General features: G+C 37.9%; 1 protein-coding gene across 3 annotated transcripts in view; it reads left to right on the top strand.

Annotated features, from left to right (window-relative positions):
* Nucleotides 1–18958, top strand: part of gpat2 (glycerol-3-phosphate acyltransferase 2, mitochondrial) — a 199229-nt gene that overhangs the window by 106129 nt on the left and 74142 nt on the right. For all 3 annotated transcript variants that reach the window (XM_057832037.1, XM_057832038.1, XM_057832035.1), the window contains 5 exons: nucleotides 192–302; nucleotides 628–750; nucleotides 2617–2716; nucleotides 11720–11853; nucleotides 17633–17732. In XM_057832037.1, coding sequence (XP_057688020.1) covers nucleotides 192–302; nucleotides 628–750; nucleotides 2617–2716; nucleotides 11720–11853; nucleotides 17633–17732 — 568 coding nt within the window. The remainder of the gene's footprint in view (nucleotides 1–191; nucleotides 303–627; nucleotides 751–2616; nucleotides 2717–11719; nucleotides 11854–17632; nucleotides 17733–18958) is intronic.

Raw genomic sequence — 18958 nt, 5'->3', positions numbered from 1 at the left:
AAAATGTTAAAGGTCTCAAAATGTCAGATTTTTACTTACCTGATTTGATTTTAAGCTTTTCAATGATGTATCACGCATGCACATAGGACAATTTTGAAATTTGGCCAAATTGGGGGTCTCCGAGTGGAACTTCAAGTCACCTGAGTGTTTTCCGCCATATGTATTCATTTTTCTTCTCCATTCTCTCATAGGTACCGAGGCTGGCTAGTGCGGCGGATTTGCGGCGTGCTGTTTGTGTGTGGGTGCAAGGTTTACCCCAGTCATGCTAACAGCCGGGAGGAGAGGGTCTCTGGGAGTAACAGGTACCGGAGATGACAGAGATGGAGGAGGAGAGTAAATAAATGATAGAGGATGTAATGGGATCCTGCAGTTTGGGGGATGGAAAAGACAAACAAGACAAGCAGAAAAAACACACTGTATTAGAGGGGATAGAAGTATGTCACCTTTTGGAAATGGACAACATAATACTTTTCTCTCTCTGATATAGTCTCTTTGTCATTATAATGGTGTTGAGCATGTTGCTAACCCCGTCACTCAAGGTTATTGTAGTCCAACTGGGAGTGTTTTAGGATGAAAGAGGTCCATTTAGAGTTTGTTTAACTGAGCTGTCGTGTTATTGTGTTTCAGGGTGAGGGAGGCTCTCGCAGCAGACTCCAAAGCGCCTGAGGCGGGTGACAGCCAAGGGCAGCTCCATCCCCTCTCATCATTCCGCCCCGTAATTAATACCTGCATTTCGCCGTTTTTTTTACGGTGCGTTGGTAATCATCCCAATAATATTCATTTCTTTATTTGAGGCTGGCACAACTCATTCAAATACAGTGGAAGTGTTTATTTTATTTATTTATTTATTTATTTATTTATTTTGATGAATGCATTTCAGTGAGTCTGAACAAGGCCAAATCATGTGAAATCTAAAGCAATATTTCCCAATAGAAATTAAGCAATTAGCATAAATCCACTACCGTGTTTTAACCCTGTTTTTGAGACAACGTTGTTGTGATCAAGGGCTATACAAATAAAATTGAATTTTTAACCACACTGCGCCATGCTGTGCCTGCGATTTATACAAGGTTAAAATTTAGAATTTGACATCTTCTGAAATGTTATAGTGTAGTAAACATTACCAACAACCAGCCACAAGCACGCTCATTTGTTTGTATTAGTGTGCTTTCATTCTGATGTTGACAATAAATGTTAGAAATCTCCCTGTGCCTTTAGGAGCAGATCAGGAGTTATTGCTTTGATTTATGAACTCTTTCATTGACGATAATAGGTGTGGCTCTTAAAAACTAAGTCTTTAGTTTTTCACTTGTAGACGTCCAAACCATTGGAACTAGGAGGGCTGACAGAGAATGACCAAATATGCTGATTGTCTATCGCCGTCAAAAGCAGCCAATGAGTTTATAACCGTTTGCAGTTGTTGAAGCCGCAATACACAGCGTACAAACTGATTCTGATGATTATGTATTTATTCTAGTTCAGTCACACTTTTTTTATTGTATGTAAACCAAGACACATTTAAAAAAACATAATTGGAAACCGAATCATACCAAGACAAACGTTCCACTGCTAGTTGTCAATATGTTCGTGTTTACCTGTAGATCCATACAAGGGTGTAGGTTTGCCTAGGGACAGTAGGGACATAACACTACCAACTTTTCAGGATGCTCAAATTGTCCCCACCAAGTTTTAAGCAACTTTATTTGCATATAATAACGAGTTCAGTTATAAAGGTAATTTTGTGTAATTGACCCTACCATTATTAAGTGAATTATTTTCATTGTGTTGAGACTTATATTTCCCTCTTTTCACTTGCTGAATGTACCGGTCCATTTTTCCCCTCAAATGCACGTTTGATTGGCAAATGACTTGCATTTATTTAAAATGTATTTATTTTCTACATTATTTATTTTTTAAATATTTTTATTTGCAGCATATGCAGACATTTTTCAGATAATCATACATTAATCATAGTCGAGGGAAAAAGTATGTAAGTACGTTAATTTAAGTTCAAATATTGCAATTTAAATTTGCTAATAAAATTCAGACATTTATTCTGGAAGGTTTCAAAATGTTTCTTTAGTAGTTTTTAAAAACAAAGTTTTGAATCGGATAGTGAATCACCTGACCAATCCACATGAAAGTTGGTATAAGTCGATAGCTATATTTTGCATTGATCATTTAGCCTATCAACTAATTAGGTTCATATTCATGAGAAATGTAGCCTTGAGTCCCGTTCATCCAATCCATTTAGTTTTATTAATCTCCCAACCCCAGCAAAAAGTGCACATGCAGGTTATGCTGTTATACAGTCCCTACCAATGTTGAGACCAAACCTTACGCCCTTGGCATCTGTAATCCTGGACTTCGGCCAAGGAGTATATACATTTTAATCATTTCTTTGGAAATGATAAGAATAAGAAAAAAGTCTCACTTAAATTGTAAAATGAATCTATCATACAGACTGCACTGCAATGGTAATTTGCAGCCCTACACTTTTTTTTAGTTTTGTCTATTATGCATCGCCTTTCCTGCATCATCCTTTTATCATCAAAAGCCATTAATTTTCATTTGTGTATCCATTTTTTTCTGTCTGTCCACTCTCCTCGTGTCTAGATGTGTGGGCTGGGCGATGATGAAGGTGTTTGAATCTGTTTTCGGCAGTATTCAAGTGAACCTCAACCATTTAACGGCTTTGTGCAGAGCCTCGGAAGAGGTACATACACACTTAATCATCGTTATAAACACACACACATTACTTCCAACTGATTAAAAGTAAGATCGGGCTCTTTATGTGTTCAACCATCCAATCTAATGAGAATTCGGTGGTTTGCTTCATTCATCCATTACAATTTTAAGACTCCCTCATCAAATATTGCTCCCATCTAAATTAGATTTTAAATTCACTTCTTTTATACACAAATACTTTTATGTCTTAAAAAAATGGATTTCTAATTATTAAATCGTTTTTGAAATAAAAAAAAAAATCCTTGATTTGGTGTACCTTTGCAGAATTAATAGGTTGACAGAAATAAATTCTGAAATATTTATGCATTTGTATACTATATATACATTATATGTATTAGGCATGTGCCAGTATGAGATTCTGACGTTATGATAACCTTAAGCCAAAATATCACGGTTTAAATGTATTGCAATTGCCGCTCTAAAATGTGTTAATATGAGATATCTGGGTTAAAAAAAAAACTGGATTTTTATTTTTCAAAACATATTAGCAAATTGGAACATAAGTATAATGTTAGGTTAAAATAAAAAAAATAAAAAACTGAAATATTCTAAATAAATTAAATGCAATCCTTGAGGTGAGCCTAAACCCACAGCCACAGTTCAACATTACGACCATCAGAACAAAAATAACAGATTTTCCATAAAAAAGCACGTCATATCATGTTTACATTATACACACACTCACTTTCTCAATACAGACAGTTGCCAGAGAGAAAAGAACACCATATTTTACACACGTTAGACACAGTAAACATGCTGGATTTAACTCTCGTAGCTGGTGGGAAACGTTATGACAGTATTTACTAACCGTTAATTGTGTATAAAAGCGAAATCATATTGGAAGTATTGCCTCCTCGGCAGCCACCCTCAGCAAACATGTTTTACATATCAGTTGGTCCTCCTTCACTAAGCCGCGGCCGTCTGTAACTTTTCTGTAGCTGAAGTATCCACATACGAGCGATTTCGTTTTCTTCAGGAGTTTCACCTCCTCCAGCCATCGTGTAGCACAGCTGACTCACTGACACTGAGCAACAACCGGTGGTGACAGGTTGAGCCTTGCTGCTGCTAGCGAGGGATTTCTCCTTGCATTTTTGTGACATAAAAAAATAGCTAATACCTTAGGGGACGGTATGACTGCAAATTTTTGTGGTTTTGAAACAGTGACCTTTTCATACAAAGGTATACCTTGAAACCGGTAATCGGCACATGTCTAAAATGTATATAAGTATAAAAAGCATTTTAGTTCCACTGAAAATTAAAAAGTACTGTTGTAGTATGTACTGTACACTGGTCAGTGTTCAGTAAGTATCACTCCTATTTTTAGCCTACATACTTTCAGTGTTTCAACTCATGATTCGACCCTAATCAAAACTGGAAAAGTCCAGTTGCAACCTATCCCAACTCTTCGAAATGAATTGAAATGCCATGGCAGCGCAGGACCGCAAATTCAAAGCTCAGGACCCATGAATTTGCCGATTTTAACTTTTTGAAAACTTATTCTCTCTGAATGAAGCTTCTGTGAGTAAACTATTAGAGGATTCCGTTATTAGTGATCGGGCCAACCAAAATCAAGGCTTCACAATGATCTGTTTCAGTTTCCCTAAATAATCCAGAGAAAAAACAGTTTTTGCTGCATTCACTGCTTTAATTCATTGTATGACATTGTGCTGCTCCATCTGAAGTGTACGCCTTGGACACTTGGGGGCAGTGTAATCAAGACATAGCGATACGAACCCACTCACTCCACCCCAGTCACACACGTTTCAAAACTAATTCAGCTAATAACTCAAGGCAGTTGTGGATATCTTTACTTATCTTTCATATTTCTCTACACCGTTTTAAAAAATTAATACTATGTCACAACAAATGACATTGTTATTTTTATAGTATTTGTTTTTTTCCATATATTTGTCACCAAGTATGTATTTTTTTCTAGTTGAGGTAAATGGTTTTTTCTACAGGTATACACACTCTTACCACATCAGTGAAAGGAAGTTAAAAATGAATCATAAATAAGACAAACGAGCACATCCTTTTAACAGCAGCGACAAAGGAGTTGCAGCCAGAAGCACAGACAGCAAATTAACTGAACTGAGATTTGACTCAACACACTGAGCTGCATAATCAGTAGGCTACTCCTTCATCTGCTCCAGTTAGCGCTAGCCTTCCTCGAATAAAAAGTGTGAGATACTTAAAAAGCAAAACAATAAGCAGTTAATAACTCATTATAAAATGAGGTTACTCTAATGGGTATAAAAAGCCTTGAGATTTCCCTGCCTGCTTGTTTTCATGGCTTTTACTTCCCTTTTCATTAAAATAGCCAGAAAGGTATAGCCATGTTTTATTTCTCTGTGGATATATAATCAAGCCTGCACTAATTAGATCTTCTTTTCCCCTTACACTAATTAGAAAGAAAAAACTGAAAAGTTGACAAGTTGTCTCAGTACCAATACACTACAATCACATACTGCAGATTAATAATATTTCTTAATAACTTTATTGTACTGTATAGGGATGTCCCCAACCCGATCATGTTATCGGAAATCGGGCCCAAGCATGTCATTTTTATCAGATCAGAATTAGGTGTAAAAGATAGGGTTTTTAAACTTGTTTTTAAATGTAAGGGAAATAAAATAGGATATCGTCAAAAGAAACAAAGTATATATTGTTTACACTGGTGTCACTAATTGTAATCTGATTACTTTCCTTCAGTAACGAGCAATCTAACGCGTTCATTTTTCCAAACCAGTAAGATGATAAAAGTTGGTTTCCTTAGTGTCTGTGCGTTACTATTTTCATACTGTATGTAGAATGAAGAATACTGTAGTTGTGTACGAAAAGCATTTCGAATAGAAATGTTGCTCTTGAGTTTGGGAGTGACGTCATCTGTCACGTTTTCTCATCGGAGGACAAAAAAACGGGACACATGTATTACAATGCCGTGTGAGCGCTGAGTCTGCGGCCAAAACAATAGCCTAGCCACATTGTATCACAAAAGTGAGTACACCCCCTCGCACTTCTGCAGATATTTAAGTATATCTTTTATATGACACTGACAAAATGAAACTTTGACACAATGAAAAGTAATCTGTGTGCAGCTCATATAATAGTTGATTTATTTTCCCTTCAAAATAACTCAAAATATAGCCATTAATATCGAAACCCCTGGCAACAAAAGTGAGTACACCCCTCAGTCCAGTACTTCTCAAATAGTGGGGCGCGCCCCCCTGGGATGGCGCAGAGCGATGCCAGGCGGGGCGCACGTGTCCTCGGGGAACATGTTTTTTTTTTTTTTTTTTTGCCGTACTGGAATAAAGTGTACTTGCACATCCACTCGGTAGGTGGCAGTGGCGCTCTCATTTTCAGAGTGCGCGCAGTATTTTTGAACTAAGGAAGAGCACTCAGCACACACAGACAACAGATATGAAGAGCAGTGTGCCGCCGCCGTTTTCAAAAGCCGTTTTCCGACCGGACTCACTCACGCAGCGACCCACTGTCTTGTCCGGTTCTCACGTCGCCGCCCGAGAAGTGCCATTTTCGGCTTGGGATCATCACGACGACCGCCCTCACCTACGGCTCTACCTCGGCCGCCGTGAATGCGCTTTTTTCGTGCAGTTTGCCTTTTAGCTTTGACTTTTAATACAGTGGGTGATGATGAAAGACCACTGTTTACTGTGTCTAAAAATAATTATAGCAGACAGCCAGAAGCCAAATCAATTAAGACGCCACTTAAAGACATTAGACCCCAATCTCATTGTTAAGCCGCTTGATTTTTTCAGTGAAAACGTGCCGAATATTACCAACAATCGTCCTGATTTGTCAGTGTTATATCAGTAAACCAGTGAGCATTGTTAGCATGCTCATTGCAAAATAACTCCACACCATTGCAAAGGACGTAAATACTGTGAGCAGCAAAAATACAAACTGTCCTGTCCAAGGATACCGTTTTTTTCCCTCTTTTATTCAGTTTTGTTTTTTCGGTCAAATTTTTTGGCATATTGTCCTCATGAGTGAATGTTTCCAATCAATTTTAATTTGTTATTATTTACTGATTTTATTTTTCTGTATCAAATGGTCAAAAATGTACCTTGAGTGTATTTTTTAGTTTGGATGTGAATTTTTTTTTTTTAATTCAGGCAAATTGATGCACGTCAAGTCTTCTCTGTTACTAACAAAACCATGTTAATGAAGTTATACTTTATTATAAGTTGATCTGTTACTTTTTTTCTTTATTAGAAAAAAAGGACACAATGTTAGGCAGATGCGTATTTATAATAGTAAGTTTATAGACAAATGATACTATTTACAGTGGCGGCAGAGAGTTTGGGGGGGGCGCGAAACATTTACATCTTCCTTGGGGGGGCGTGACAGAAAATAATTGAGAAGCACTGCCTTAGTCAAAGTTGTCAATATTAGCATACAACATGTCAACTGTCAATATTTTGTGTGGCCACCACTATTATCCAGAACTGCCTACATTCTCCTGGCCATGGAGTTGACCGAGCTTCACAGGTTGCCACTGGAATGCTCTTCCACTCCTCCATGACGAAGTTGCGGAGCTGCCGGATATTTGAGACTTTGCGCACCTCCGCCCTCCGCTTCAGGATCCCCCAAAGACGTTCTATTGGGTTCAAGTCTGGAAACATGCTTGGCCAGTCCATCACCTTTACCCTCAGCCTCTTCAGTAAAGCAGTGGTCATCTTAGAGGTGTGTTTGGGGTCATTGTCATGCTGGAACACTGCCCTGCGACCCAGTTTCTGGAGGGAGGGGATCATGCTCTGCTGCAGTATTTCACAGGACATGTTGGAGTTCATGTTTCCCTCAATGGAATGTAACTCTCCAGCACCTGCAGCACTCATGCAGCCACAGACCATGACATTCCCACCACCATGCTTGACTGTAGGCATGACACACTTATCTTTGTACACCTTAACTGGTCGCCGCCACACATGCTTGAGACCATCGGAACCAAACAAATTAATCTTCGTCTCATCTGACCATAGGACATGGTTCCAGTAATCCATGTGCTTTATTGACATGTCTTCAGCAAACTGTTTGCGGGCTTTCTTGTGTTCCGTCTTCAGAAGAGGCTTCCTCCTGGGGTGACAGCAATGCACACCAGTTTGATGTAGAGTGTGGCGTATGGTCTGAGCACTAACAGGCTGACCCCCCCACCTCTTCAATCACTGCAACAATGCTGACAGCACTCTTGCGACAATCTTTCAAAGAAAGCATTTGGATGTGACGCTCAGCACGTGCGCTCAGCTTCTTTGGACGACCAACTCGAGGCCTGTTCTGAGTGGACCCTGCTCTTTTAAAATGCTGGATGATCTTAGCCACTGTGCTGCAGCTCAATTTCAGGGTGTTGGCAATCTTCTTGTAGCCTTGGCCATCTTCATGTAGCGCAACAATACGTCTTTTAAGATCCTATGAGAGTTCTTTGCCATGTGGTGCCATGTTGGAACTTTCAGTGACCAGTATGAGAGAGTGTGAGAGCTGCACTACAAATTTGAACACACCTGCTCCCTATGCACACTTAAACCTAGTAACACTAAAGAGTCACATGACATTTTGGAGGGAAAATTACAAGCAGTACCCAATTTGGACATTTAGGGATGTAGTTTCTAAGGGGTGTACTCACTTTTGTTGCCAGGGGTTTAGATATTAATTCCAATACTTTGAGTTAGTTTGAGGAGAAAATAAATTAACCCTATTATATAAGCTGCACACAGACTACGTTTCATTGTGTCAGAGTTTCATTTCATCAGTGTTGTCCCATCAAAAGATATATATCTGCAGAAATGTGAGGAGTGTACTCACTTTTGTGATACACTGTACCTTGTCAAGACGCGGAGAAATAAAGCCATTACTTAACATTTTTGTCCAGTAAAGATGACAAAAATATCTTGCAGCATTGCAAACTTTGCGCTAGCTCAAAAACACTGTCGACCGCTAAAAACTCACACATCCAATTCAAGGAACCACTTTGAATAACAGCACAACACATCAAAACTTGAAACAAAGCCTACATGTACGAGACAGCCAGCACTTCTACTGTTTGGAACCAGCCTTTACGTACATTTTATACTTACAGTTTGTAACCATAGACGGAACGGAGTTTGACTTTTGTGCGGGGGGGGGGGGCAAAACATGTTGACCCTGAAACAAAATTCAAAAGTTTGGACACACCTCATCATTTGTGCGTTTTCTATATTTTCACGACAATTTACATAGTAAATTTTCACTGAATATATCAGAACAAGAGTAAGGGTGCACGATATCCATTTTTTAAAACCGATACCGATATTGATTACTTCCTGTTCCTCTAAGCGAGTGAAGCGTTTCCCAATGACAACTTCAAAAAGTTGCTACTAGCCAGCTGCACACTGCCGTCGCTTGAGCAATACGTCACAGAAAAGGAGCGCTTGATTTGTGGCACATCTTCCACAACCACACACAGTCACTGATACATTGTCCTGTCAAAACAGGAGTGGAAATGCACACATCCCAATCCACTGACATCGTGCCAAAAATATTATACTGTATATTATCGGGCCTATTAATTATGTTGTTGTATTTATTGCAGGGTCCCGCGGGTTATTAAAAGTATTAAAAAAGCATTGAATTTAGTTTTCCATTATTAAAGGTTTTAAAAGTATTAAATTAGCTGTTGTAAGTCTGGAATTTTTTCACCGTGGTTTTAATTTTCAAGAACATCTCAGTGCAACCTAAATTATATCCGTGACAGTTTTTTTTTTTTTTTTTTAAATCCATAACGAAGATGACGCATAGAATTTTTACGATGCACTGCACCTCGTGCGTGCGCGCCGTTAGCATCATTAGCATCAACATCATAACAGCAGGCGATCGCACAGTACTGTGTGCTAATGCAAGGAACTGCTCAGATGTTATCAGTTGTTATGTTCGACGAAAGCCTCAACAAGACAACCAAGTCCAAACATTTGGACCAGCATGTGAGGTATTGGATCGGCGACCAAGTCGCATCCAGATACTTTGGGTCCAGTTTATGGGTCATGCGACGGCAGTGGACCTGCTTAACATTTCAAAGTAAGTTGCCAATTTCTCCGATTAAAATGTGTTAGATTCAGTAATGTATTTCTGCACGGTTTGGTAAATGTGCATTCTTTTGTCAAACACACTTAGTAATTGAGGTTAAATTTGATGCTCAGTGCTTTATTTTTTTAATATGATTCAATATTATCTAAATAATGGGTGCGAGAAAAGTATTAATTTTCAGTTGAAATGGCATTAAAAAAGGTCTTAAAAGTCTTGAATTTAGATGTATCAATCCTGGGGGGACCCTGTATTGGGATGACGTCATAATTCCTATTATCGGGCTGATAATTATCGGACCAATAATTATCGTGTACCTATAAACAACAGTGAACATGTAGAATTATGTACTTGGAAAAAAAAAAGTGAAATAACGGAAAACAGGTTTTATATTGTACTATAAAGTATCCACCCTTTGCCCTTATTACTTTTTTGCACACTTTTGGCACTCTCGCAATGAGCTTCAAAATGCAGACACCTGAAAAGGTTTTCACTTCACAGGTATGCTTTATCAGGGTTAATAAGTGGAATTTGTTGGCTTTTGAAAGGGGTTGGGACATTGGGTATTTCATTGAATGAGGTGTGTCCAAACTTTTGGCCTGTGCTGTATACTGTATATCAGGGGTGCTCAAGTCCGGTCCTCGAGAGCCCCTATCCAGCTTGTTTTCCATTTCTCCCTTCTCCAACAAACCTGAATCAAATAATCAGGATCGTTATCAGTCTCCTGCAGAGCTTGCTGATGAGCTGATCATTTGATTCAGATGTGTTAAAGGAGGGAGACATGGAAAACAAGCTGGATAGGGGCTCTTGAGGACCGAACTTGGGCACCCCTGCTGTATATGTACATTTTGACACTGTTCGTGTTCAATCCTCGATTCAAGCTCAGTTGTTGTTGCTTTTGAAAGCTTATGTTTAAAGAAATTCTAAATATCCATCCTGCCTCCTCAGCTGTAGTTTTGGCTAAGCAAAGCAAAGGACCATCTCTAAGGTGCTCGTCACATGATCTGTTCAAAAAATAATTTGGACCCATTATGAAAACTTTGTAGGATTCCCTTTCATTTTATTCATTTTTGTTATCTACTTTATTGCTTTAAAACTTTTATAGACGACATTTTAACGCTTAGGCCTTTTTTTTTTTTTTTTTCTTTAAAGGAAATTGATTTGAACAAATTCTGTGCAGTTTGTCAGTTATTTGTTAGTTTCAGAGCTACGGAGTGGCTAAGCTTTGCGCAAGTCAATGGTGGTTGAAATCAACTCCATCGACTAATTAAACCCCCGCTAACTCGAAGATTAAGACCTATGTGAAAAATTCTGATCTTCGCCTTTAAATTCAATTCTCGGAAAGTCAATAACATGCAATTATATTTTTCTGTTGTCATTCTTATGCTGAGGCAGCAAAAGGTAACTGATAAATTACTTTTAAAGTAACTTAGTTACTTTGATAATGAAGTTATCAATAAAGTAACTAGATTATTTTTCTGAGTCGTAATCAATAATCAGTAATTAAATTACTTTTTCAAGTAAGCTGTGACAACACTTAATTTTTGTTTTACTGTGCAACATTTTTTAAAAGATTGGCACCGGCTCGAAATTTTTTTCTTGTTTTTTTAAGATTTTTTTGAATGGCTAAAAGGCAACAAAATCAGGATGGAAAGGGATATTGTCAAAAAAAAAATGTTTTGTTATAAATTAACAAAGAAAGAAATTGCCGAGGTATCGGATCGGTGCTTGGTATCCTCAATGTGAGGTAACTCTGATTTGAACTCGGGTAGAAAAACCGTGTATTACACGGACCTCCCCTAATCCCTCTACATGTGCATGACTCAGCATTGTTCTACAATGTACAATGGAAGTGCAATGGGATGAATGATGGTAATATTTCTGTTATGTTATCCAGGGCTCACTGCTGGTTTACGTGTATGTGCGTCAGAGCATCGTGGACAACATTATCCTCTCTCTGGTGCTCTTCTTCAACAGCCTGAGAGTCCCATATGCAATTTGCCCGGTCCAAATCACCAACTCCTTCCTCAGGTACTATAAAAGCCTACATTAAACTGAACTGAAACTCAATTTCAAACTTGACAGTGTTACAAATTAGACTCTCATGACTGAATATAATCACACAACAATGACAAAGATTACAAACAACAACCCCTATACTGAATCTTGAAAAATCTCAAGTCAATACTATGTATTTTAATTAGTTCCTCGGGTCTGGATTTTTAAATTGAAAGTGCATCAGTGCATTCCAACTGACACAATCTTGCTTAACAATTTGAGACAAAAGAAAAAAATAGTTATGATTTGTAATAGTCAGAGGTGAAAGTGGCTAGAATTTCTTACCGGAACTTCATGACATAAAGGTTGCCATCGAGGCAGAATTTAGTTATTTTTATGTGTATACTAGTCCTTCTCAAAAAATAAGCATATCGTGACAAATTTCATTATTTTCTGTAATGTACTGATAAACATTAGACTTCCATATATTCTAGATTCATTACACACAACTGACGTACTTCAAGCCTTTTATTGTTTTAATATTGATGATTTTTGCAAAAAAGTCAAGAAAAAACAAAAATCCCTATCTAAAAAAAATTAGCATATCATGAAAATGTACTCTAAAGAAGCTACTAACCTAATCATCTGAATCAACGAATTGACTCAAAACCCTGGCGAAAGATTCCTGAGGGTTTTAAAAACTCCCAGCCTAGTTCATTACTCAAAACTGCAATCATGGGCAAGAGTGCCTACCTGACTGCTGTCCAGAAGGCCATCATTGACACCCTCAAGTAAGAGGCTAAGACACAGAAAGAAATTTCTGAGTGAATAGGCTGTTCCCAGAGTGCTGTATCAAGGCACCTCAGTGGGAAGTCTGTGGGAGGGAAAAGGTGTGGCAGGAAACACTGCACAACCAGAAGAGGTGACCACACCCTGAGAAAGACTGTGGAGAAGGGACGATTCCAGACCTGCAGAAACAGTGGACTGAGTATGGAGTGGAAACATCCAGAGCCACCATGCAAATACGTGTTCTGGAAATGGGCTACAGGCGCCGCATTCCCCAGGTCAAGCCACTTTTGAACCTGAAACAGCGGCAGAAGCGCCCGACCTGGGCTACAGAGAAGCAGCACTGGACTGTTGCTCAGTAGTCCAACGTACTTTTTTCAGATGAAGGCACATTTTGCATGTCATTAGGAAATCAAGGTGCCAGGGTTTGGAGGAAGACTGGGGAGAAGGAAGTGCCAAAATGCCTGAAGTCCAGTGTCAAGTACCCACAGTCAGCGATGGTCTGGGGTGCCATGTCAGCTGCTGGTGTTGGTCTACTTTGTTTTTATCAAGGGCAGGGTCAATGCAGCTAGCTATTAGGATATTTTGGTGCACTTCATGCTTCCATCTGCTGAAAAGCTTTATGGAGACGAAGATTTCATTTTTCAGCATGACCTGGCACCTGCTCACAGTGCCAAAACCACTGGTAAATGGTTTACTGACCATGGCATTACTGTGCTTAATTGGCTTGCCAACTCTCCTGACCTGAACCCCATAGAGAATCTGTGGAATATTGTGAAGAGGAAGTTGAGAGAGACCAGACCCAACACTGTGGATGAGCTTAAGGTCGCTATCAAAGCATCCTGGGCCTCCATAACACCTCAGCAGTGCCACAGGCTGATTGCATCCATGCCATGCCGCACTGAAGCAGTCATTTCTGCAAAAGGATTCCCGACGAAGTATTAAGTGCATAGCTGATATGATTAATTGAAGGTTGACCTTTTTTTTTTTTTTTTTTTTTTTTTTTTTTTTTTGGTCGGATGAAATATGCTATTTTTTTTTAGAGAGGGATTTTTGGTTTTTCTTGAATTTTTTGCCAAAATCATCAATATTAATACAAGAAAGGCTTGAACTACTACTTCAGTTGTGTGTAATGAAAGTCTAATGTTTATCAGTACATTACAGAAAATAATGAACTTTATCACAATATGCTATTTTTTTTAGAAGGACTAGTGTATATGTATATATATATATTTATCAAAACCTCCCTAAAACCACAGAAATGCAGAGAAAACTGCTTTTGCCCATTAGATCTAGAACATACAATGAAACACAACAGGCTTTACACATGCATTACTCTTACTGTACCAAGGGATAGATGAAAAATTTTCAGTCAAAATTGTATTTTTATCAATGATGTGCAGAATAACAGTGAACAAAAATACCCTACCCCAACGTCCATCTTCTCATTTTTATTTTCCCTCATTTCCTCACATCTTAAAATGCAAAACCTCAATTTTGACTACTTAGTCTTAGAAAATAGGGTGTGTGTTAAAATTAAAGATGATGTAAACATTTTTTACATAATAAGGATATAAGTAACACATTAACAAAACTAAATAAAATTAATTACATTATGCACAGTAAAATGGAATATACTGTATATTGAAGATAATGCAAACATTGACTTTTATTTTTTATTTTTTTATATTATTAGGAAATAAATACAGTGGTACCTCTACAAACGAAGTTAATGCTATCCAGGACCTTGTTTGTAAATCGAAATGGTCGTATGTTGAGCAGATTTTTCCCATAAGAATACATTATAATCCCATTAATTCATTCCACAGCCTGAAGCAATTACAGAGAGCAAAACAAATAAATTATGAATAAAAATCGGAATAATAATAGTAATACCTGGAATAATGTAACGAATGGGGTTCTAATGTGGCAGATGTGTTTTGCATGGTGTACCTGAACACAGCATGGCTGACTTGACAAGCGTGAGGGAGGGAGGACTTTTTCACTTTTACTTTGTTAAGCTGGGGCGGACAATAGGCATGTTGTATTGCACACGTTCTGAAATAACTTATTAAAAACCTGACAAAGCTGGCGATTTTACCACAATAATAATTGTCACCTTAACTTATAAAGGATGACGAACGGAGGTCTGATAAGGACCGTCGAGATTCTAGACATTCTATGGCCTTATTGTCAAGTCAGTTCACGGACGTGTCCACCTTGCTCATATTTTTTTTATCATTTCCATGGTAAGCCTCACCATTTTCCCATGTTGATTTCTCACAAGAAAATCCACTGTGCGTCAGTTTTGCGGGAAAACAAAGTAACTGCGGCGCTGTCAGAAATCGTCGTATTTCGAGCATGTCGTCAGACGTAGAAACAAATAGGGAGTCAAATTTTATGTCAGGTGTTGAAAAAATTGTGTGTTGAAGCGATCGTATGTTGAAGTACCACTATATGGTAAATGGTGTTACACTTGTATAGCGCTTTTCCACCTTTTTAAGGCTCTCCACCTTTCAAGGCCCTTAAAGTGCTTTATACTATCTCGCCATCCACCTACTGGTGACGCAGCACCAGGAGCAACGTGGGGTTCAGTATCTTGCTCAAGAACCTTAGACCAGTTCACCAGGGCAGGGACTCAAACCCACAACCTCTGGGTTGTGGGACAACTACCACTGAGCCCGCCGCAATCAGTGAAAAAGCGAAGTAGCTTCAGTCCCCCCTCAATTTTTTTTGTTTTGTTTTGTTTTGTTTTTTGTTTGTTCACATTTAGCATTGGAAAGAGCTATATATGTATATAAAAGACATGTTTTTTTCACAATTTTCCCCCAAAGTATAATTTAAAAAAAAAACTTGGGTGTGTCTGTGTATATACAGTATATACAGTATATAATATATATGATATATTAGGGCTGTCAAACAATTAAAATTTTTAATCGAGTTAATTACAGCTTAAAAATTAATTAATCGTAATTAATCGCAATTAATCGCAATTCAAACCATCTATAAAATATGCCATATTTTTCCGTAAATTATTGTTGGAATGGAAAGATAAGACACAAGATGGATATATACATTCAACATACGGTACATAAGGACTGTATTTGTTTATTATAACAATAAATCAACAAGATGGCATTAACATTAACATTCTGTTAAAGCGATCCATGGATAGAAAGACTTGTAGTTCTTAAAAGATAAATGTTAGTACAAGTTATAGAAATTTTATATTAAAACCCCTCTTAATGTTTTCGTTTTAATAAAATTTGTAAAATTTTCAATCAAAAAATAAACTAGTAGCTCGCCCTTGTTGATGTCAATAATTACTTACATAATGCTCATGGGTGCTGAAGCCTATAAAATCAGTCGCACCCAAGCGCCAGCAGAGGGCGGCAAAACTCCATAAAACACAATTAACAAGTGGACATTTCACTTTACTGTCATTTAAATCTGTCTGAGTGGGGCATGTGCGTTAATTGCGTCAAATATTTTAACTTGATTAATCAAAAAAATTCATTACTGCCCGTTAACGCGATAATTTTGACAGCCCTAATATATATATAATGTATACTATATACTATTTGTGAACATTATTTTTTTTGAGAGATAGGAATATTTGTCGTGCTTTCACTAAATGATACTGTAGCGACTCAACTGTTCCACCCAAATGTATGATGGGAAGTTGAGCAAACATGACTGTCAGTGGTGGCTGCAAATGGTATACAGTCTGTTCTGCGTTGTTTAATTAGGCGTTTTAAGAAAAAGATCGTCTCCTGTGAGAGATAGGAATATTATTTTTGTTGTGCTTTCAGTAAATGATGCTGCAGCGACTTAACTGTCCCGCCTAAATGCATGATGGGAAGTTGGTCAACCATGACTATCAGTGGTGGCTGCAAATGGTATACAGTATGATCTGCGTTGTGTTCAATTAGGCGTGTTAAGAAAAAGATTGTCTGCTGTCATTCTTCCCCATGTCGTTTGCCACAATACTTACATTTGTGGTGAAAGAGTGCCCGAAGTTAGCTGGGATAGGCTCCAGCACCTCCGCGACCCTCGTGAGGAATAAGCGGCATGGAAAATGAATGAATGAATGAATGAGTTCCCAAAGCTTAAGCCAATAAGGCGCGGTCAAATGAACGTCTGTGTCCACTCGCATTTCCCTGCCTTTTCGCTCTCTGTGCGCTTAAACGGCGTCATTGTAAACTGTTTGAGGCAACGAATTAACGGGTCATTCCGTGCATGCGTAAATTGCATCAAATATTTTAACGTGATTCATTTAAAAAATTAATTACCGCCTGTTGACGCGATAAATTTGACATCACTACTATATATATATTAATTTTTTTGTTTGTTTAAAAAATGTTAATATATGTTGTTTAAGGCCCACCTAAAGCTTTCAAATAAAAAAAAAAATATATGTTTATTATTTCTGTGGTCAGGCATTGTAGGTTAAAATGGCGGATGTTCCGAACCTCCCCATCAAAGCATATAAAATAACATGAAAGCCTTTTCAACTGAATTCTTTCTTTTAAAGATTTAATCAGTGTTCCATTTCATTGCCATTTTTTATCGCATTATTTCAACAAGCTTGTTCTTTTTTTTTTGTTGTTGTCCCAGGTACATGATAAATTACATGATAAATTGCATACATAAAAATAAATAAATAAATAAATAAACTGTCTAATGTTACCTATAAAAAATGTTGTTCATTTGAAATATGTTGGAAAACTTTTTTTAATTTATGCAGATGACAACTGCTTGCGTATTCTTCAACAAAAACTAGACGAAGACTAACCCGTTTTGAAATGACTAATAAGTATTTTCATCCAAAAGACTGAGATAAACATTAAAAGGGCTGCTGAAAGCACTGATTTGAATACTGAAATTACTGATGACTGATGCTATTTCTTTCTGGAGCGTTTCACCCAGTTCATCGCCAGCTCTGTTCTGTCGCCCACCCCTAGTCTTTACATCATCACGTCTTGAAATGTCTGGGATTGCGTGTGAAATGATGCATCCCCTTTAGGTCCATCCTCCAGAAAATTGGCATGATCCTTCTGCCGTCTTCTGCAGCGACTGAAGAGGAAGCAGAAATGGACAATTTGTACGCCCCCGTCATGACCTCTGTAAGTCTCACTCGTTTTCTCAAGGATTAGGTTGAATGTGACAGTTTTAAGTTTTCCTTTCTGTGATGTGTTCTCACCACCTTTTCAACGTGCCGGTCTTCTGCTTAAGTTTCATATGCAAGTTGGAGGTTAATTCGGGTTCCATGCCCCCTTTCCACTGACTCACCACTTGAATAGAATGAAATAAATAATCCATCCTCACCGCACAATCTATTCCAGCCTGACAATTGGAGCAGTTCCTCATTAGCTGCGCGCCTTGAAACATACAAACGGCCTGTTCACAAGTGAATGGAAATGAAGGTCTGGGTCATGAATCAGAAAAACATGATGCTAATGCATTTTGCTGGAGGCCAAAAAACCTTCAGCCCGGTGATGATATAAAATAGCTGGGTAAGCACAAGATAGCTACCTGGGCTTGTAATTCTTCTTTTGCTTTGCTGTTGTTCTTTTCATCCTTACACAGTCGATCAAAAAAAAAAAAGAAGAATCTTCTTGTCATCATACACACTATCTTGCTTTTGCAAAAAAATAGTCTTCTTTTGTGATTACTCCTCAAGTAATTCCATACCTTTAATGTGTTTTTCCTTCTCATTTTTCACTGCTAAACACCTGATCTTTTTTTCTGTCCAGCAAGGGAATAACTTTGTATCATTTATCTAAAGATGTGATTTATTTGGAAGCGTAACTGCCTTTATTATAATCAATATTTTCCTATATATCTTAATGAAAACACTCTGACAGTCATTAATTCACAGAATTGTAGTCAGAAACAAAGATATTCTTTTTAGGATACCCTTTTTACTCCCTGTTTGACCATTAATATAAGTATAAGGCAGTGTTTTTCAACCTTTTCTGAGTCACGGCACGTTTTTACATTGGAAAAAGTCTCGTGGCACACCATAAACCAAAAATGTTCAAAAATTACTTTCTGTACAGTATATTTAATTTTAAAAATAATTTATACTTACTCAGTGTGAAACTTGAGCCTGTTTAGATTAACACAAGGCCGATATCCTAGCAGGAATCGTCGTCAACAGCTCTCAGTCTCTCTCTGTTATAATTTTTTTTATTGCAGTTAGGCTTGAAAAGCTCAAAATTATCAGACAGGGGGACTTCAGCAATGTCTTTAACCGCATCAGGGCCGAGCATCCCGCTGACAATAGCTTTGCAGGTAGGTAGTATGAAGGTCTCTGCCACATTGTGGGACTTTTTTGATTTAGCAACAC

Source organism: Corythoichthys intestinalis, chromosome 3 (assembly GCF_030265065.1).
Source record: "Corythoichthys intestinalis isolate RoL2023-P3 chromosome 3, ASM3026506v1, whole genome shotgun sequence".
Taxonomy (NCBI): domain Eukaryota; kingdom Metazoa; phylum Chordata; class Actinopteri; order Syngnathiformes; family Syngnathidae; genus Corythoichthys; species Corythoichthys intestinalis.
This window is presented reverse-complemented; position numbering and strand designations above follow the sequence as displayed.